Source organism: Chrysemys picta, chromosome 8 (assembly GCF_011386835.1).
Source record: "Chrysemys picta bellii isolate R12L10 chromosome 8, ASM1138683v2, whole genome shotgun sequence".
Classification (NCBI taxonomy): Eukaryota; Metazoa; Chordata; order Testudines; family Emydidae; genus Chrysemys; species Chrysemys picta.
This window is the reverse complement of record NC_088798.1, coordinates 110298920-110319416: the sequence shown is the minus strand read 5'-3', so window position 1 is coordinate 110319416 and position 20497 is coordinate 110298920. Positions and strand designations below refer to the sequence as shown.

The following is a 20497-nucleotide window of genomic DNA, read 5'->3' as shown; positions in this document are numbered from 1 at the left end:
GACCAGAACTGGGGGTGGGTGAGAGCAGAGCCACTGCACCACACAGGATGGGCTTTCCCGGCCCGATTGCTGAAAAGGGAGGATCCCAGGCTGGCTCAGAAGTAAACAGCCCACCAGGCAAGGGACTTGGAAGGCACAAATTCCTCTGCACGTGGCTGGGGAGCCTGCGTGGCCAGGGCCAGGGGGCTTTTCCCCGGGGCAGTGAGGTGTAGCCACAAGATATAACTTCTAAGAGCAGGACTCAGCACAACATTTAGCTCCCTTTACCCCCAGTCCTTAGTGGGCTGAGCCCTGTGAGTTCGGGACAAATAGAGCAGTGAAGGCTCGAGCAGCTTCCTCATGGTTCATGGCGTTGTCTGGCGCAGATGGTTCAGGCTGCAATCCAGGCGTGGCAGACCTGACAAGGTGCGAGGGCAGCTGCAGCTCGACCTCCAGTTCATGCAGATCCTGTCTCCTGGCAGCAAAAAGGCATTCAGCATCCAAGGACCATGGTCCCTCTTCACTAAGCTCCACAGCAGCATGAAGGGCCGAAGAAACAAGGTTTATCCTGAGTCCCAATCACCTTCCTTGTATACGGTACGTGGCGTCTCTCTGGCCAGCCAGGTGTTTCACTCCCCTTATCTTGGGCCTCTGAGCGTGGCTGTTGTTAGCGGCATGTTGCTTACCCTGGAGGTAGCAGGTGGGCTCTTTGGGGTGCTAAATTGCCCAGCTCAGTGTCGGGGGGCAGGATCTCAGCCTGGGGGACAGGAGCAATAGGCATTGTATCCTGGAACGTGTCCCTGGAGACTTTGACCTGTGGAATCCGGCAAGTGGCTGTGGAGAAGAACAGAACTCCCTGCCTCCCTCTCAACTAAGGGCACATCTTGCAATCCTGGATGCCACGGGGCTCCCAAGGGTGACCCTGGCTGCCCCATGAGCTTCTCAGAGAAAGCAATTTAGGATCACGATTTGCAGTGGGCACTGAAATGATGGAGCCAGGAGGTGAGAGGGGCCCAGCCTGCCAGGACTGCACACAGCTGTTGGACAAGGGCATGGTGGCCATGAAAGCTTAGGCCAGGGGCACAGCAGTGCTCAGAGCATTCCTCAAGGAACAGGCCTAGGGAGCCAAAGCTCACGGCATCTGACTGCTGTGCTGACCCTGTTTGTTCCCTCTGGGCAGACCAACGATGAGGTCTCCTCCTCCTCCTCCAGCCTGCCCATTGAACCGGATCCATCAGCACTGATGGCCAGGGGCACCGCCGCGGGCTCCGCACATGCAACTGGAGGTGAGTAGCTCCACGGGGGCAGGGAGGGGACAAGGGCTCAGCCTGGTCCCGATGGATGTGGGGTCTCACCCTCCCTGTCGGTTCAGTAAGCCCCGAGCCAGGGATTGGCTATGCCCCGAGCCAGACAATGAGAGACCCAGTGGCTGTCTGATCCGGCGATGGGGAGACCCCTGGATGTAGCAGCTGTGGGAACAGCCCTCAGGATGGGGCCTTTAGCACTGCGAGGCAGGGCCTTTTCACTAGAACCAGCCTTGATCCCTCAGCTCCTTGGGGGATCCCAGGATGGGCTGATGAGAGGCCTGCAGACCTTTGTCCTCCCACCACATGTAGCACAGCCAGCACCGGGAGCTCCCCCTCTGCCAAACAACAGCCCCCACAGCAAGACAGAGGGGTTCAGCCCCTGGGAACAAGGGGGACAGTGGACACCGGCCCTCTGGGAATGCCCCAAGACATTAGTTAATTCTCCACAGGTCCCAAAACCAACAGCAGAGGGTCAGAATTTGGGTCATTGCCCGATGTTTTCACAGGCGAGCGCCTCTCTGGCCTGCCACCAGCCCCCTCACGCTCAGAGATGAAATTTGGCCTTGGGAACTGCATGGCTGATGGGAGGCTCTAGGCCAGACTCCTGCCCCCATGCTGCCTGTGGTCCCCCCCTTCTGCCCCGAGTGCTTTGGGAGAGCCTGACGGCTGGAGGCGTGAGCTGGATGACGGTGGGATCAGGCAGCCTGGGACTTGGCTCCACAGATGACTTGCTCCTGGGATCGTCAGACCTCAGGGGAAAGCCATAGTAAGTCCCCTCTGTGTTATACTGCCTAGAGGGTCATGCTGAGCACCCATCCAGGGCATGTTCACACCTGTACAGGGATCCGTCCATGCAATGGGTTCCTACCCTTTCTGTCGCACCTCCATGGCTGCATTCCTGGACTGCTGGGCGGCTTTTCCTTCGCTCATTTCCAACCCTTTGTTCCTTGTCTCAGCTCCAGGCACCCACATAACTAATCCCTCTTCTCCCAAGGGGTTCACCCTCTTGTAAGGTGTGTAGATTTATCCTGCATCCCTCCCCCCTTGCTGTGCCAAGATGGGCATCCAGCTGTGAATTGGTCTCTCCAGCACCCCCAACTCCCAGTTACTGCTCTTCTTGGCGCTGCCTCTAGTCATGGGTGTCTTTGGTAACGTGGTACCCCCGGTGCCAGTTCAGATGTGCAGAAAAGACCTTTTGAGTTTGCCATGAAGCGACAGGGCCGTCCTGCTCTCACTTTCATGCTCCTGCAGGGGATTGCAGGAGGGCAGCAGGTCCCTGCTTTAGGGGGTATTACCAGGGGCCAGTCCAGCTTGTGGGGGCCTGGCCCATGAGCTAAGCCCTGTAGTCCCAGCCCCCCACCATGTGCAGCCCCCATTCTGAGCCGAGTGGACTTTTCCACCAAAGCAGAGCCTGGCAGGAGGGTGGGCAGGCCCCACAGCAGGTCTGGGACCTCCAGCTGTAAGGTTGCTGTTGCATTCAGCATCCTGTGATGCACCCAGCAGGACACCGTCATGCCTGGCCTGATGGCTGCAGGGGGCAGTGAAACCCTCCTGCGGGCTGGAAGAGCTGTATTTGCTTCCTCACCCCATCTCACAACAATGAGAACAGGTTGGGGGTGAGAGGTTTAGACCCAGTAGAAGAAGCCACCTTCTGCAGCACTGAGGCTGCAGGAGCAGAGCCCAGCAGTCCTGGCTCTACCAGCGCATAAGCCAGCAGTTATGGGGCAGCAGGTCCTTGGGCTAGCATGACCCAGCCTACAGAGCAGCTGCTGTTGGCCGCAGCTGGAGGGGGTGGCCAGCCTCTCGGTCCAGGAAGGAAGCTCAGTTCAGAGATTCCAAGGTCAGGTGGGACCTTAGTGATTGTCTAGTCTGAGCTCCTGTACAGCACAGGCAGAGACCTCCCCCCAAACCATTCCTGGAGCAGAGCGATTAGAAAAACAGCCCGTTGGGATTTAGAAATGGTCAGCGGTGGAGAGTCCCCCGGGGCAGTTGTTCCTGTGGTTAATTACACACAAACAGACACCCCTCTGGTCCTTCTCTAACCAGAAACATTCACAGGCCTGTGCTGTTCCCTGGGGTAGGGAGTCTCAGAACCCTGCCCCCTGCAGTACAGGAAGCTCCATCTCTGGCTGCTGGGGAGGAGCCCGGGGCTGGATTCTTGCACGGACACCATCCATGGCTCCACTGGCTTTAATGCCACCACTGCAGCAAATGAGCAGCCATTACATTCCAGGGAAACACGGTGCAGGATTTCCTGACTAGAGCTGGGAGAGGGCAGGGCCAGGAGAGAAGGGGGCACTAGAGGCCAAGGCACCAGATATTCACTCAAGCCCCATGGAGAAGGCTGGGGTATGGTGTGTACTGTGGGAAGTGGCACTGGCACTGCTGGTGCTCTGGGGGGATGCAGCCGGTGAGCAGTGACATGCTCACGAGCTGGGGTTCAACAGAAACATGACCTTACTCCACAGAAAGCAGGGGTGGGCAGCGGGACCTAGAAGCCACATGAAGGGGAATGGGAAGTTCTGGGCAGTATTGTAGCCAATACGTCCCATTCTCTGTTGAAATCCCAGCCCGTGTTAATGGGGTTCTGGGCCCCACTGCATCAACCAAACCTCTCTTGTGAGCCTCCCGAGTGACTGGCCTCCTGCAGACACTCACAGCCTGGCTTCCGTCCCTGCTTCCTCTTGGAATCACAGAGCAGTAGGAGAGCAAGGGAGCGAGGAGCAGAAATGGTGCCTGACCAAGGCTGGCAGATGGGCACTGGCATGGAAAGCAGGGCGAGGCTCAGTGCATTGATATCACATGGTCCTGATGGGTCTTTATTGTCCCCTTGGAGCACGGAGGTGGCTCTGCCATGGCCAGCGCAAGGAGGGAGCGGCATCTGTGCTGGGGGCCACAGTGTCTCGGTCTCAGTTCTGCCCTTCCAGCTGCACCGACCGAGGAGCTGGGCTGGCTCCTCAGCCCTCTTCCAGTCTGTCGCCTCCATGCTCCAGCCCTCGCGCTCAGCTGCCGCAGCGAACCTGCCCTGCTCCGAATGGCCCCGCTGCAGTCCCTGGGCATCTCAGCGTGGCAGGCTGCTCAGCTGAATGTGCACCAGGGGGTCTTGCTGGCATCACAGTCCAGCAAGATATTGAGGACAGTGCAGGGAGCTCCAGCCACACTCAGCGCCGTCTGGGACTCAATCCGATACCTCACGTTGTTCAGGCCCCCCTCCCGATCCACCTTGAACTGCTCCTGAGGAAGACAACACGGCATTCAGTTCCCACGCAGCAGAAAGGACAGTGCGCAGAGCTAGCCGAGATGGGACCAGAGCAGGGGACAGGGCAGAGCCAGCAGGGACAGGGCTAGAGCAACAGGCTGGGCCGGCTCAGACCCATGCAGCCGCCTGCAGCTCACAGAGAGACACCATTTCCATGGGAGCCCCTTCTCTTCTCCCCTCCCCTCCTGTGCAGAGGGCAGCAGGGCCCCTGCCCCGCCCCAAGGGAGCAGCTCACACCTGCTTCTGGGTAGCAATGCGCTTCTGGTCTCGCTTCCTCCAGGCTGGGTCGTGCAGGTGCTGGAAGGTCTTGTATCCAGTCTTTATTCCCGAGGGGCGGAAAAGCTGGGGGGAGAGCGGAGCGTGCATTAGTCACTGGAGTCCCTGCCCGAAGCCAAGTGCCCTGTCCCAAAGCTTCCTGAACCCCATCACCCGCTCCCCTGGGCTCAGCAGGACCTTTAGGAGGCTAGGCAGAGGGGCCAGCTAGGCTGTCCTCTCCCAGGCCTTGGCAAAGATCCTGGTGGCCATGCCTGGGGAACGGTGTTTTCTCTGTCCAGGAGCCTGGAGAGTATCCCTACCTGGAGGCCAGCTCCTTTGATCCGGCGATAGAACTCATCATCCTCTCGCCCCCAGCCCCAGAAGCGGTTGGACATCCCGTTGCACTGAAATGAGAGGGTGTCACAGGGGTAGAAGCTTGTGATATCCCCCTCCCTCAGCATCTGCCTGATGCATGCAACCAGAGTAACCTCTGCAGCCAGGCAGATGGAGAGCAGCCCCATGGGGGAGAGCCATGGCTAGACCCTGGGACACAAGGCCAGACCCCAACCAGCTCAGCCCATGAGCCCCCATTCCTGATGCACCCCTGTAGCTCCCTCCCCATCGTGTCGCCCCTTTCACATTTCCAGGGTGGAGAAAAGTGACGAACAAGGAATCCTCCCCCAAACAGACGAGGACCTAACCCCACTCTGTGCTGGGACTTACCATCTCGTAGTGCTGCTTGGTGAGCAGGAGGATGCCGCCCACATAGGTTTTGTAGTGGTACAGCGGGTGCAGCTCTGGGGATGCCACATGGAAGGGCCCTGCCTCCGGGAAGCCGTAGTCCAGCTCCTCGTTGCGGGGCAGGAGATCAACGTCGTGCATGGCAATGTAATCGGTGTCGTTGCCGCTCTCCAGGAAGCCGACGTTGATCAGAGATGCTCTGTTAAACCTGCTCAAGACACCAGGAAAATCTTGTCCCAGCACCAGGAGCATCAAGCTTCCCGTAGACGCATCAGCATCAGTCGTCCTCCAGACAGGCTTAGTCACATTTCCATCATTCCCCAGCCCACCCTATGCACCAGCAGTCTCTCCTGGCTTCACAGCTGGGATCTCAGGCCCCAGGTGCTGCAACTCAACACTGAAACCACACCCATGCAGGGGGAACAGTGGCACCCGACCACTGTGGCTAGTAAGGGGCTAACATTGACAGTGCCTGTCCTAAGGGAAGCCCTTTGGGAAAGTGGGCTGGAGGCTGGACAGATGTTCGTCAAGAAGATGACATGTAAGAGACAAAGCATTGGTGGGCTGGCATGTTGGGAGGGCCACCTGGAGGCCAGGCAAGGCCAACATGGTGTGGCCAGCAGGGAGGGGCTAAACACTGGTACCACCATCCAGGTAAAGTGGGCTCTTGGAAGAGGTGACCCAGATGGGTGGGCATACGGGGGAGCATTAAGGCTGTTCTGAGGACACAAGCAAATATTGTGTCTTGCAGCTTTCCCCTGGCTCTCAGAGCTCTAGCCTCACAGCGTTCATAGTCGGGAAGAAAGTCTAGTGGCCTACAGTTAAATTTTCCTCTCCTGCTCAGGTCCGGCCCTGGGAAAGGAGGAGGGAGAAGGAAAATAGCCCTTTACCTTTCTACAGACTCTTACACAGAGACTCTCATAGCCCCTCACCGTCTACAAAACTGAGCCCAACACGACACCTCCAGGCTCAGAGTATCTGAAATTCCAGCTGCTCACAGCCCAGCTCTCCCCAGTCCCGACACGCTCAGCCCAGCAAAGAGAAAAGAAATGGACCTCACTAAGCCCTGAAGGTCAAACTCCCCCATCCCAGGAGAGGAGGAGAGTGTGATTCCCATTTTATAGCTGAGAAAACTGGGGCATGGGTGCAAAGTGAGTTACTCAGGGTCACAGAGCAAGTCTAGAACCTCCGTAGCACAAAGAATGCCCTGGGGAAGGGGCTGCTCCAAGCCTGGTACCTTGGGCCCCCAAAGTGCCCTGGCGGCACAGGGATGGCACCTGGGGCAAAGCTTAGCTCTGTGGGTGGCAAAGGACCATACCTGTAATGATCCACCTGGTTGAGCACGAAGATGTGGTGGCGGATCCTCTTCCTGCTGAGGAAGCGATGCATGTGGGGCACGAAAGCCAACAGCTCCTCGAAGCGTTCCCGGAAGGGGACCAGCAGCGCCAGGCGGTGGGGGCCCCATGACGGGTCCTCAGCCCATGAGGCCCGGGACTCCGGGGGGCAGGGCTTCAGGGGGCTGGGGGCCGCTGCCCCGCGGCCCTGACGGGCCACATCGCCTGAGCAACTGAGCTGCAGCCACAGCAGTGAGGCAAAGCCCAGGAGCAGCGCCGCGAAGAAGAGCTGGAAGACGGAGCATTTCCGCGGCAGGAGAGCCAGCAGCCGGCGGGACCTGCGGCCGGGGTGTGGGGGAAGAGAGAGAGAGTCAGGGCTCGGGCCCAGTGTGCGCTGCCTCCTACCGCTCCCGGCCCCCCACACAGTCGCCCCCCCAGAGCCGGCCTCATCCCGCTCCTCCGCCCAAAGACCCCGTCCGCTCCCCCAGACCCCCGTCCCCGCTACCCCCACAGACCCCATCCTGTTCCCCCAACACCCCCCCAACCCGTCCCTGCCCCAACCCGTCCCTGCCCCAATCCCCCCCCCCGAGCCCATCCTGCCCCCCAGACCCTGTCCCATCCCGCTCCCCCAACATCCCCCCAGACCCGTCCCTGCCCCCCGGCGCCTGCCCCAATCCTCCCCATCCCCGCCCCCCGAGCCCGTCCTGCCCCGTCCCGCCCCCCCAACCCCCCCCAGACCCATCCCTGCCCCAATCCCCCCCGAGCCCGTCCTGCCCCCAGAGCCTGTCCCATCCCGCTCCCCCAACACCCCCCCAGACCCGTCCCTGCCCCAATCCCCCCCAGAGCCCGTCCTGCCCCCCAGAGCCTGTCCCATCCCGCTCCCCCAACACCCCCCCAGACCCGTCCCTGCCCCCCAGAGCCTGCCCCAACACTCCCCCAGACCCCGTCCCGCTCCCCCAACACCCCCATAGACCCCTCCCTGCCCCGATATCCCCGGCTTCCTCCCAGACATACACCGCCGGCTTCCTCCGGGACGGGAACATGCTCCCAGGCGGCGCCGGGGGCGGCTCCTGGCTCCGTCCCCCCGGGCCCGGGGCTGCCCGGACACGCTGGCTCAGACACCAGGTCCGGCGCCGAGCGGGGTCCCCCGGAAACACGGCCCGGTCCCGCCGTTCCGCCTACACGGGGGTTCCGGGGCGAGCGGCTCCCGCGAGCACCAGCCGCTCCCCCCATCCTCGGCCCACGCAGCCGGGGGAGGTGCGGCGGCCTAAAGCCACGTAAGCGGTCCCGGGCCGAGCATCCCCCAAACAGCATCGGGCGGTCCCGGGCAGCCCCGAGCTCTCAGCCGGAAGGGGCACATGGAGTTACAAGGACGCTCGAGGGCTGCCCGCCGTACCCCAGTCACCGCTACCTCCCCCTCCAGGGGACGGGTCACCAGCTGCCACCGCATGCACGGGTAGCTTGCCAGGCCCCTGGCGGAAAGACTTCCCTCTCCCGCAACGGGTTTTCATCCCAGCTGCAGTCCCTTGTCCACGGAGCAGGCTCAGAAAGCAAGAATCCGGGGACACACACAAGCCCGTCCTCAGAGCACTCTTTATTAGGAATCCACGTGACAGAACAAAGTATCCAAAAGTTAGTAACCAAGTGACCCAACACCCCCTTTGCCTCCCCGCTGTACAGGGAAAGGACACATCAACCAATCTACTTCACTGCTGCACATGCGCCCCACGGAGGCCAGGGATGCCCTGCAGCCCCATGGAAGGGAAAAGCTGTCTGCAGCACTGTGGAAGAGGAAGCTGAGTGTGACCCCTCACCATGCCCCTCTGAGCAGCAGAGAAGGGTGGTAAGTGGCATACTATTATACCACCTAGAAAAGGAATGACTGCTGAAGTTGGAGGATAGGACAGCTTTGCCTTGTGCCCAGATCCCTTTTAACGCACTAGGAAAACAAATGCTATGCTAAAATATGCAGCCATCCCTACACAGAAACTTGTGGGGTTCTAATCCCACAGTACTCCTATGCCACAGTGATCAGCACCTTGGAAATACCAATGGCAGATACACAAGCCTGTTGCCTCAGCCTCAAGGCAGCTAGTTCCAACCCCTGTGCAGTCTCTTCACATTATGCATTTTACACCACTTAATACACACACTCAATGCTGGGTCAGACCAGGAGCCTCAGGGGGGTGTGGTAGTGCAGAGGCCCCTGCACCATCACAATCAGTTCTGTCCTTTCTGGGGTGATCCAAGGGCAGCACAGAGCAGCCAGTACAGGACACAGTCATGCAGATTTCAGCACCTGGCTGAAGGTTCTGTGCACAAGGGAGCTGTGTGCTCAAGCTTCCTTCTCCGTTTATACCAGCTTCTTGGCATGAAGAAAATACTTGTGGTTCTAGTTGAAGGGATGAGGATTCCAGCCTTCTTGGAAAGGGGAGCACAGCTCATTGTACGGGGGTGAGCCTTGGGAGAGGAGGAAATCCACAGGCACAGACAGACTCCACCCACACTGCCAGAGAGTTCAAATGCAACTCCTGGGGAAGGTCAGTGTACCTCAGAGGAATCCATGCAGGATAACACTCTACCCCTTATTCCCAGGGAAGATGGTCCAGTGGTTAGGGTGCTGGTCTGAGACCTGGATTCAAGTTCCTGCCCCCAGACTTTGTACAGAACCTAAGCCAAGTCACTTAGTATCTGGGGCTCAGTTCCCCTCTTTAACATGACAAGAATAGCCCTGCCTGCCTTCCAGGGGTGCTGAGGATAAATGTATCAAAGACGGTGAGGCACTCAGATAGTACACTGTTGAGGCCATGTAAGCGTCACAGATTGAATGAGTGACTGAAACGCCATAACAAACCAACACAAGGAAATCCCACCCAGACTGGGAGGGAGGGAGAGAGGGAAGTGGTGGAGGCAGGTGACACTTAGCCCAGGCAGCTGGAGGGTTAGGGGAAGGTAGGCATGACCAGTCCAGGCTGCTGAAACTCATGGAGTTGCCTCTGTTAAGAGAGGGCTGTTTGCTCATGCTGTGTGCCCTCTTTATACCAGTTTCTTGGCTTCAAAGAAACTCTTGAGGTGCCTCATCTGCCATACACCAATGGCAACAAGAATGAGGGTCTGGACAATGGACCACCAGAGAACCCGCTGGTTGGTGCTCTCACTGGTCTGGCGGAACCGCTCCTCTCGCCACTGCAGCAAGGAAACAACAGGTCAGAAGCAAATACAGACTGATCCTCCCAGGCCCCAGAGACCAGTGGCTTCCCATGGCCCTCAGAACTCTCTAATAGTCACTGTCCAGCTGGGTAGGCTCCCCCCACCCTCCCACCCAGGAACCTCCTTCTCAAACCATGAACACAGCCCCTGCTGGATCTCCAGTGTAGAGTGCAGGGCTGGCCAGGCTGCTTGAGGTTCCTCACCCGCTGGTAGTTCTGCTCCTTCTGGATTTGCTCCACCTGCTCAATGAGCTGCCGCACCCGGAGCTGCAGCTCACTCAACTTGTCCTTGGCAGCAATCTCAGCATAGTCATTGGCATGTTCCCCCACCTGGATATCCAGATGTACCCTCTGCAGCAAGACAAGAGAACACAGTCAGGTGTTCTGCCCCAGCACAATGCTACATGGCCTGGACCATCCCTCTCCTCTCTGTCCCGCATCGGCCCACCTTACCAGCATACCCCCTGCAAAGAGGGAGAATTTGGTGGAGTTAGAATGCAGGCAGATCTGATGCTCTCCAGGAGTGTGTGAGGTGAAGGTGAATCTGCCCTCAGAGCCATACTGCCTCGACAAGATGACCTGGAAGAGAAGGACAGGGCAGTAATGGCAACCTCCAGAGCACAGCCAATCCAGTACATCCATGGCTCTGACAGCAGAGTGCATCAAGGTTTCTGGCAGAATACTTGGTACTATAGCTAAAGGGTCTGTCTGCCCGATGCAAATTGTTTAGTGGTGAGATCTAGGTAGCAAGGCAGATTTACAGGGGCTAGAGACCCTCTTCAAGTCCCCTGTGCTATCTGCCCAGGTGACAGTTAAAGCATCACATCGGGCCAAGAACACAGGGCCAGATCAGCATTTCAGTTAGTTGCTCTCCTGAGATACCATTCTGCTGAACCTTAGAATCTGTTCATAAGCAATTTCAAAACAAGCAGGGCTCCAACCAAATGCACTGGGGAGGAGGGGATGGAAACTGCCAGAGAAGGAAGGTTGGGCCTAGATGGAGCTCTAAGTTCAGGACCAGACCATCCATAAGTCTAGAGTCTTAGATCATGGAGTTTAACTAGACTGGGCAGGGATGGTATCCCTAGCCTCTGTTTGCCAGAAGCTGGGAACGGGTGACAGGGGATGGATCACTTCATGATTCCATTCTGTTCATTCCCTCTGGGGCACCTGGCACTGTCCACTGTCGGAAGACAGGATACTGGGCTAGATGGACCGTTGGTCTGACCCAGTATGGCCGTTCTTATGACTGGAAGTGAGTGGGCACCATGTACCACAGGGATCAGCAGTCACTGCACTGATTAAAGTAGCTGACACTGCAGAGAAGCAGCTTAAAAAAAGACATTTTTCTAATTTCATAGTTCAAATGGAATTTCTAGAACTAAGCAACATGGTGGTGAATCAAGAACCTCTCAGAACCAGGCAGCAACAGAAAAATCAGGCAGATCCACCTAAACCCAGAGCTTGCCCCCATGCCACAAAGACAGCCTGTTCCACAGCAGAACCCCCATTATCTATGGTGATTAATACCAGGGAAATCTGGTGTCTCACGAGTCAACGTGGTCTGTGTGTGGCACCTGCCTAGGGAGGTTGTGGAATCTCCATCATTGGAGATTTTTAAGATCAGGTTGGACAAAAACCTGTCAGGGATGCTCTAGATAATACTTAGTCCTGCCAGGAGTGCAGGGGACTGGACTAGATGATCTCTTGACGTCCCTTCCAGTCCTATGATTCTATGAAACAGAGCAACCAGAGCTAGAGCCCAGATAAGACACCTCAGTGGAACTGCAAGCAGATGCTGAAGGGGTGCCCCTCACCATGGGCATTGGCTCTGGGCTGCTCAGTCCTATTACCCGGCTACTGTAGCTTCCAGGCCCCAATGGGATGGGTATGAGGGCAGATTCAGGTTGGGGAACCAGAGCACCTATGCTGACCCAGGTCTGAAATGGGCCAGTATCTTCTCCTCCCAACCCAGGTACCTTATCATCAGGGTCCTTCACCTCCACGAACATGCCAAGCCCAGGTGTGGCAGGCATGTAATCCTCCCGCTGCTTATCGTATAGCTGGGTACGGTAATTCCCTGCAGGGGAGGGCAACACTTTGAGAACCACCCTGGTCATCAAACACAGAACAGCCCCCAGCACCCGTCATGCCCGTCTACCCCCCGCCCGCCCGCGCCACAGACTTTCCTCCTATCCCCGCTACAGGGTCCCCAGTAGTTCCCCCCCCCGCACCTCTCTCCATAGTCTCCCCGCCCCTCCCCGCTCGCCCCGCCGGGGCGCCCCCCGCACCTATCACCATGGTCTCGTCCGGGATCTCCTCAATGAAGCAGCGGCGCTCGGTCTCGCCCAGGTGGAAGTAGAGGCCGAAGCCGCGGGAAACGGCGCCAACGAGCAGCAGCAGGACCAGGCCCAGCAGTCCGCCGCGAGCCGCCATCTTACCCGCCGAACGCCACGTAAGGCTGCGCGCAGCCGCAGGGGACAGGACTACAACTCCCGGCAGCCCCTGCGCACTCAGCGCCGCGTGCCCCCCAAACGCCATATAAGGCCGCGCGCAGCTCACGGGACGGGACTACAACTCCCGGCAGCCCCTGCGCACTCAGCGCCGCGCGCAGCCGCAGGGGACGGGACTACAACTCCCGGCAGCCCCCCTCGCAGAGGCAGACAGGCGGTGCGAGCCCTTTAACACTCCCCGCGCGGCCCCCGGCCAGGCCCGGCTGGCAACGGATCGTCATCCCCCGCCCGGGTCTGTCTGGGGGCGGCACCCTCCCCCCGCCAATCCCTCGGCCCTGCCCCACCCCTGGAGCCAGCGCTAGCGCCCCCAGGAGAGCCGGCTGCAGGGCCTGCTCACCACTTCCTGCTTGTCTGACACAAGCGACCCAGGAGGAGCTAAGGCAGAAACAAGATACCAAAATACTCCTGTTATTTCTCCAAAAACAGCTTTTTAGAAACCAAAGTTTTGTACAATCCCCCATAGAAAAGATCACATTTGGGGCCGGGGCCGGGCCCAGGCCAGCTCCTCCACTAGTAAAAACGCTTGTTCCTCTCCTGCCGTCTCTGGAAGACCACAGCCCCCACCACAGCACACACAATGATGCCCAGCAAGGCGCAGAGCAGCAGCAGGAACACCTTCCAGCCAGTCAGGGGCCCACTTCGGAAATTCCCTGTCGGGTCATCCACATTGTCTGTGGGCAGGAAAGAAGGAGGCTTAGAGCAGAGATTTACACACACACCCCCATCTCCTATTCCACCTTGAGCTTGGGATCTCCCATGGTTAACAAATGGGCTAATGCTGACCTGCCAAATCCCCCTCCCAAGAGAGTGGCTTTTGGACAAGTCAATGTCCCACATCTACCATTACTGTGTTAAGAGCAGGCAGGGAGATTCCATTGCTCAGGCTGGGGTAGCAAAATCCCCATACACCCCAGGCTGCATGTGAGAAATGCCCTCCCACCAGAGATGCTATGGAGTGTTGGATCTCATGCAGCGTGGCTGAGTGCCCAGCATAGATTTATCTAGGTCCTTGCCAGGCCACCACCCTTCTGGGAGCTGACCACTCAGCAGGCCTGAAGGGATGACACAGGAACCCTCTATCATGGGTCCCCAGAGCCCAGAAGATTCACCTTTTGGTGACTTAAGGAGGCTGACGCTGGGCTCAATCTTTGTCCAGTCGATGTTCTCTTCCTCTGGTGGATGCTCTACCATTAGCTGAAATAGCTTAATTGAGATGATGTCATGATTGTCTAGGAAACAAGAATCAATTATTAGATGATAGCACAGCCCTTTCCAAGCTGCATGCCCTCAAAGGCACATGAAAAGATTCCTCTTGTGCTCTTCCATGCCCTAGTCTCCCTCAGGCCCACCCTCCCTGACTCAGAAACCTGGCTTCCATGTGGGAGGCTTTCCCCAGGTGCCTAGCCAAAGAGCCTGCTCTCTTTCCCAGGCTGCCTGTCGCCTCTCCTGCATGGTTAAGAATTCCAAGTGCTCAGCCCACTGCAAGGCAGCACTGGAACGCCACTCCACCCACACCACCATGCCCCAGCCCCCAGAGCTGGCTTGGGTTGAGAACATATTCCAGTTCAAAAGGAGCTCTCACCAGACAGGTCCCCTGTGCCAGCAGAAGCCCCAAAGAAGTAGCCAGTGGGCAGTCGGACTCCTGCAATGTCAATGCAGTTCTTCCACTCATTCTTGTCCTCCACATCGGTCATCACCTGCCAGGAAAAGACAAAGTCACTTCAGGGCACAGAAGCAAGGGCATCAGAGCCTTCTCAAAAGTGGGGGTGCCAGGGGCCCCCACCCCCAGCCAAGCTGGAAGCAGGAGTGGGGCCACGAGCCCACCACACCCAAGGCCAAAAGCAGCCCCCTGCCCCTGTCCAGGCTCCATGTCTGGTCCAGGGCAGGCAGAGATGGAGGGTCTGTATTGGCTCCGAGGCCTGCCCCGCCCTGCACAGGCAGGTCAGGGAGAGCCACACGAGCAGCTGTGGTAAGCCGGCACAGAGTCGTGGACAACGTACCTCCACCGGGCCGGGAGCCCAAGACACAGGCCAGGGGCTACTGTCAGCCCCCCCCTTCCCCATGCAGGCAGGTGGAGAGTCCACATGCACAGCTCCCACAACTGCCCAGGCTCCCCTCCCCAGGGGGACTCCATGCCAACCTGGCAACAGGGAGAGCCTCAGGGGGAAGAGGAGGGGGTCTGCCCCAGCAAAAGTCCACTTTGAGAGAGTGGAAGGGCCCTGGCCCCCTCTGTTCTGGCGCCGAGTTCTGCCCAGCCCACCATCACTCTCTCTAGAGCCACAGTGGCAAGAGGGCAGGTTGGCTGATCCAGGTGTGCTGAGAAAGAGCTGTCCTCCCAACATCACCCCTTGGCCTTGGCAGTGCTGCCATTCCCACCACTGTCCCGCCCAGCACAAACCCAACTGCACAGCTCAGAGCCTGCAACAGGCACGAAGCTCAGTGCCATCTCCCAAATCCATCTCACCGTCAGCCGGCCCCTGGAATAACGAACTGCCAGGAAAGTATCATGGTTCTGATTTCGAAGATCAGCTGTGCAGCCTGCTAGCTCTGTCCAGCGCCCATCCTTACTGTGATCATAGGCCAGGGAGCCGTTGTTCACCATGGCAGAAATGTACGGGAACACACGCTGGAGGGGCAGGGAAGGAGAACATTACTCTGAGCCTTCTACAGCTGGGAGAGATCTGCATTCTGCATGAGGGAGATATATCCCACAAGCCTGAGCCTCCACCTGACAGGACCCATGTGCAGACCCACCATCCCCTGTGGCACTGAAGCTATGGAGTGCCAATGAAGAAGAGCAGCAAATAAGTCAAAGGTTCTTTTCTAGGTTGGCCTCAGGATGTGTTTTGTGGAGGGAAGCTGACATAGACAGACCCTGCTATCCAGTCCTTGGGCCACACTCGGGAAACGCATCTCAGCCGGAGCACACAAAACGATCAGATGAGCACGGAATTAGGAAGGCACCAAGCAAGGGCCAGTCAGGCAGATCTCTCTGCCTGCCCATCCTCAGCACAGACAAGGACCAGCTCCATCAGGTTTGTAGTGAGAAAAACCTTCCTGCTAGCCTTTTCTTCCTCCCTGACATGCTTCTGACCCCTTTGATACAGGATGGGCCACCTCAGATCTCGATCGTTTTTATTATTTGTATTCCAGTAGCACCTAGGAGACCAGGATCACGTTGTGCTAGGCACTGTACAAGCAGAGTTCCAAAGAGCTAACAATTGAAGTATGAAACGAGAGACACTAGACGGACATAGACAGATGTGAAAGTACAAGCAAACAGTAAGACAATACTGGTTGGCATGAAAGGCAGCAGTCTCTGCACACCAGTGGCTTAACCATTGTCAATCTTTTTTTGCAGGTATCACAGCAAAGGAGAGCCTTCGGGAGAATGCTGAAGGAGCTTTGCAGATGCTCAGGGAGAGCTCCTCCCAAGTAGGACGGGCAGCATGGGAGAAAGCACAAAGGCGTTCACTTGAAAATGTAGACAAACGAGCAGTGGAAGCTGGCATCATAAAATCAATCAGATGCAAGCATCCAAAGATCAATAGTGAGTGAGAGATGACAGGTAGTGGGGAGAGACCACGAAGGGCCTTGAAAGTGAAGACAAGCAGCTTGTGTTTGATGAGACAGAAGACGGAGCCAGTGGATCTTGATAGATGAAAGTTAGCATGGCAGCTAGAAGATGTAACGAGACTTGCGCACACATGGGAGAAAGGAGGAGAATCAACTACAAAGATATACCCCCTGGAGAGCACATTTTGGATGGATTTCTGCCAAACTGAGCTGTGGGCTTAAGAGTTAGTACAGGAATGATTAGACCGATAGACCGAAGTTTTTCTTTTCCTACTCTTCTCCATTTCCATCGTGTGTTTGCAACCAAGGGCAGGACGAATCTGGCAGGATTAACCTATGATCTAGCAACGGACATTTACTAACTCATCGTCATATGGGCTGAAAGCTCCCCAAGAGACCTGGATGAAGTGAGGGGACTCTCAGGGCAGGTTTTCTTTGAGCTGCAATTTTCAGTTTTTCCTTTGTGGCATGAGGGTCGTGTTTCTTCCTTGCATCTCTCCCCTAGGTTAGCAGGAATCAGAGACCCTGAAAATAGGTTCTTTCTAGCTAGGAAAACAGGCCTGTGCTAGTGACTCAACATGTCCTAACCCTCCCCTTTTTCCTACTACATCCATCTCTTCCTCTCCCTTCCACTACCCCCCAGTACAGTCAGGCCAGCCCCAGCCCCTTGCCCACACAACAAGTGATATGCCGGGACCACATAGCACGAAAAGACAGCTCCTTGGTGCTAGTCACAATGAGCCCTGTCCATGCTGCCAGGAGCCTGAGGCGTCACCACTTACCTCTGTTGCTTCATCATTGGGGTATGTGTCCAGGAAAATGGCCAAGCCATGGAAGTTATCCTTGCTGCCAAAGACAGGGCCTAGAAAACCAAAGCAGCACGGGGTTAATAGTGCTCTGACAAAGGGGCTACACAGAACTTCAAATCACACCTACCCCCCCACGATACGCAAGGCAGATTCACTTTTCCAACTCAACAGGAGATGGAGGAGAAAGGGCACTAAGGACCCTCCAACTCTGCATTGCAGTGACCAGTCTCTGGTGAACGTCTCATCCCATTGTTAGCCAAAGTGTGTGTTATACATATTACTGTCGCCACCTCATTATGTATGACAGGGGTCGGCAACCTTTCAGAAGAGATGTGCCGAGTCTTCATTTATTCACTCTAATTTAAGGTTTCGCGTGCCAGTAATACATTTTAATGTTTTTTAGAAGGTCTTTCTATAAGTCTATAATATATAACTAAATTATTGTATGTAAAATAAGGTTTTTAAAATTTTTAAGAAGCTTCATTTAAAATTAAATTAAAATGCAGAGCCCCCCAGACCGGTGGCCAGGACCCGGGCAGTGTGAGTGCCACTGAAAATCAGCTCACGTGCCACCTTTGGCACACGTGCCATAGGCTGCCTACCCCTGATGTATGAAGTGCATGGCATGAATATTGTATGTATAAGTGTTGGCTATTTATGCTAACTGACTTGTGTTGTTTTTCCCCAGGGCTTTGGGCCGGAGCCCGGAGCCGCAGGTTTTTGCCTGGAACTGGAGCGGAACCTGAGCACAGCTCCAAGGCCCTGTAATTTTCCCCACAATGCTGTTCCTTCTTGTTCACTGGTATAATACCTTTGAACAGAACAACTCAACATTTAGCCTAAGTGGATAGGAACACTGTCAAAGGCAAAATCCATTAATATTCTGCCCTGGTATAAGCTGGGCAGCTAACTTCATGGATCAATAGCTGGAACGTTAATATCCAAAACAAAGATAAAATAAAGGTACAGAACAACAAATTCAGGAACTAGTACAAATTGGTGGGTTGGATCTTAGGTGTCGTATAAAATGCTTTGTAACTTGTCAGCAGCTGTTCTATATGTAGAAATGGTTTTGGGGGTGTATCCCTGACGTAAGGTGAACATGCTGCAAGACAAGAACTGCTTCCCAAAAGGAGGGAAATGTTTACTTTTTGTACTGTAATGCTTTGTCTGTAGACAATAAATTTGGTTAAGTTTGTTATTTGGGCTCTTGAACATTTTTAAGAACAATCAGCAAGTATAGTAAAACATTTGGCTACACTTTTAATGAACAGACTAAGGCTGCTATCAAATCAGCCAGGGGGGTTTATGAAATGCTTCCCCACAGGAAAAAAAAAAAAAAAAAAAAAAAAAATCACACACCTTTCAAGCCACTTCTACTCAAGCAACATGAATAAGTAGTCTTTAATTCATTGTTACAAATAACTTCTACAGAGGAAAGCACTAATGGAGAGCGTAGGTGCTAGAGACTAGTGAGACCCCGATACCAAGAAGATGCGGTGAGAGTCATGTGTTACACGACAGGGACAAACCAGCCCAGCTTCTGTCAGGGCAAGTCATGAAGCGAGGCACACTCAAGGCTCAGAACCCTAGCCTGCCATAGACAGCAAATGGAGGCGAATCTCAACACACACTTTGGAGTTAGTTTCCCAGACCTGAACAAGGGCTGTGTGTAGCCTGAAAGCTTGTGTCTCTCACCAACAGAAGTTGATCCAATACAAGATATTGCCTCACCCACCTTGTCTCTCTGACTTTGGATAGAGATACTCAGCAGAGTGGACTGGCAACCCCCACTCCTGCTCTCTAGAAGCGGGCTCAAAAGGGGGCACCCCAGTGCTATGGGGCACACTAGTTACATTTCCCCCTCCTGAGCTGCTGCTGGCAGTTACTGAAAGGATGAAGTGTAGAAGTCATAATGACAGGAACTTTGCCCCACCTTGCCCCCACAGTGGGAGGGAGATCTCTCCTTCTCTGAGTGCATGCACCATCCCCTACTATGTACCTGGCATGAGGCGCTCCCGGGTGTACCACAGGGCAAAGCCATCCCCGTGCAGGTTCTTCTTGCCTGCTCCATGGATCTTGAAGTGGACATGGAGCTCCCAGTCCTTGAGGAAACAGGGCTGAGAGAGAGGGAGTCACACTCAGTACCATGGACAGCATTCCATGGACACCTCCCCCACCCATGGGGACTCCCACAGACAGAACTTCTTAGCCACTGCACCCTCTCTCTTTCCTCTCAGGGACAACAGCTATAGCCCCCACAGAAGCTGCAGTATTCACCCTCATTCAGGGCTTCAGAACCAGGGCTTGGAACTCCAGCTCCCGAGCAAACCGAATGGGATCTCCTCCATCACAAGGCGGCACTCACCACGCGGTTCCAGATGGAGCCCTCTTTGCTGCGCTCATCAGGAGTCAGGCGGACATACTGGCTGGTGAGCATCGTGCTCCCCTGGAAGTCCCAGAGCGGCATCGAAGTGGAACCAACCCCTAGAGCAGAGAGAAGGGGCACAGCTGAGATCACAAGCCAAGCGGACGGGAAGGGCTGCGAGGGCTCTGGGAGCTGCAGAGAATGACCATGCTGGGGGCAGGCTGAGCCGGACAGGCCTGGGGGGACCCATTGGGAACGTGGGGCCAGCGAGGGGGAGAAGCGGCCAGACCGTGGCAGGGCCCGTCTCGGAGGGGTGTCCCCAGCCCCGCTCGCCCCCTCACCCTGGTAGGGCTTGGTCAGCGAGTGCTCCCGCTTCAGGTGCTCGTTGTTCCCGTCGGTGAGCTCGGCGGCCCCGCGCCGCAGCCCGGACGCCAGCAGCAGCAGCGCCCCGGACAAGAGGCCACGCACGGGGCAGCCCCGACCCCACCGCCCGCGGCGCGCACAGCCGCCCCCTCCCGGACCCGCCGCCATCCCGCTCCCACTGCTTCCGACCGGAACCGGAACCAGAACACACCAGCCTCCCCGGAAACTCCTGCCTAGGGCCGCGCCAGCCCTCCAATTAGAACCCGGCCTGAGGGGGCTTCCGGAGGAGGCCCCGCCCCCACACAGAGCAGCTAGTGCGAGCGCTACACGTCATTCCTCGTATCCATGGCAGCCGAGAGGCGGGGCTAACGGAGCTCATACCGCTCCCAGCATGCAATGGGGTGGTGGGGCGTGAATAGCTTCTCCTCGCATGCCCTAGCCCGGAGGACTACGACTCCCAGCATGCACTTGGGCTAGGTCTGTCGGACCGCAGCACAGATTCCGAAGGGACCTCAGGAGGTTCTAGTCCCACCCCCTGCTCAGAGCAGGACCAACCCCAACTAAATCCCCAGATCCCTAAATGGCCCCCTCAAGGATTGAACTCACAACCCTGGGTTTAGCAGGCCAGTGCTCAAACCACTGAGCTATCCCTCCCTCCTTGTCACTCTGCAACCAGCCATTGACATCGCGCCGCCCCCACGGACCCTCAGGCATGCGCCATCCCGCTCCCAGGAACCCCAAGCCTTGTGGCCACGACCCCCGCGCCCCCCTCCGCGCACCAATA

At 56.7% G+C, this 20497-nt stretch overlaps 3 protein-coding genes across 3 annotated transcripts; all 3 read right to left on the bottom strand.

Annotated features, from left to right (window-relative positions):
• Window positions 1-3460: 3460 nt before the first annotated feature.
• On the bottom strand, window positions 3461-8102 carry B4GALT7 (beta-1,4-galactosyltransferase 7). The gene is made up of 6 exons (XM_005282247.5): window positions 7890-8102; window positions 6860-7213; window positions 5524-5749; window positions 5121-5204; window positions 4783-4887; window positions 3461-4520 (listed from the first exon to the last, which is right to left on the bottom strand). The coding sequence occupies exons 1-6, from the start codon at window positions 7916-7918 to the stop codon at window positions 4365-4367; spliced, it is 954 nt and encodes a 317-aa protein (XP_005282304.1). The 5' UTR covers window positions 7919-8102; the 3' UTR covers window positions 3461-4364.
• A 348-nt stretch (window positions 8103-8450) lies between these two features.
• TMED9 (transmembrane p24 trafficking protein 9) lies at window positions 8451-12770 on the bottom strand. The gene is made up of 5 exons (XM_005282248.5): window positions 12376-12770; window positions 12064-12164; window positions 10538-10663; window positions 10289-10435; window positions 8451-10061 (listed from the first exon to the last, which is right to left on the bottom strand). Exons 1-5 carry the CDS (start codon window positions 12623-12625, stop codon window positions 9912-9914), a joined length of 774 nt encoding a protein of 257 aa, XP_005282305.1. The 5' UTR covers window positions 12626-12770; the 3' UTR covers window positions 8451-9911.
• Window positions 12771-13005: 235 nt separating this feature from the next.
• Window positions 13006-19917, bottom strand: LMAN2 (lectin, mannose binding 2). The gene is made up of 8 exons (XM_005282249.4): window positions 19692-19917; window positions 19351-19469; window positions 18985-19102; window positions 16956-17035; window positions 15062-15223; window positions 14180-14294; window positions 13707-13826; window positions 13006-13268 (listed from the first exon to the last, which is right to left on the bottom strand). Exons 1-8 carry the CDS (start codon window positions 19879-19881, stop codon window positions 13108-13110), a joined length of 1065 nt encoding a protein of 354 aa, XP_005282306.2. The 5' UTR covers window positions 19882-19917; the 3' UTR covers window positions 13006-13107.
• Between the last annotated feature and the right edge of the window lie 580 nt (window positions 19918-20497).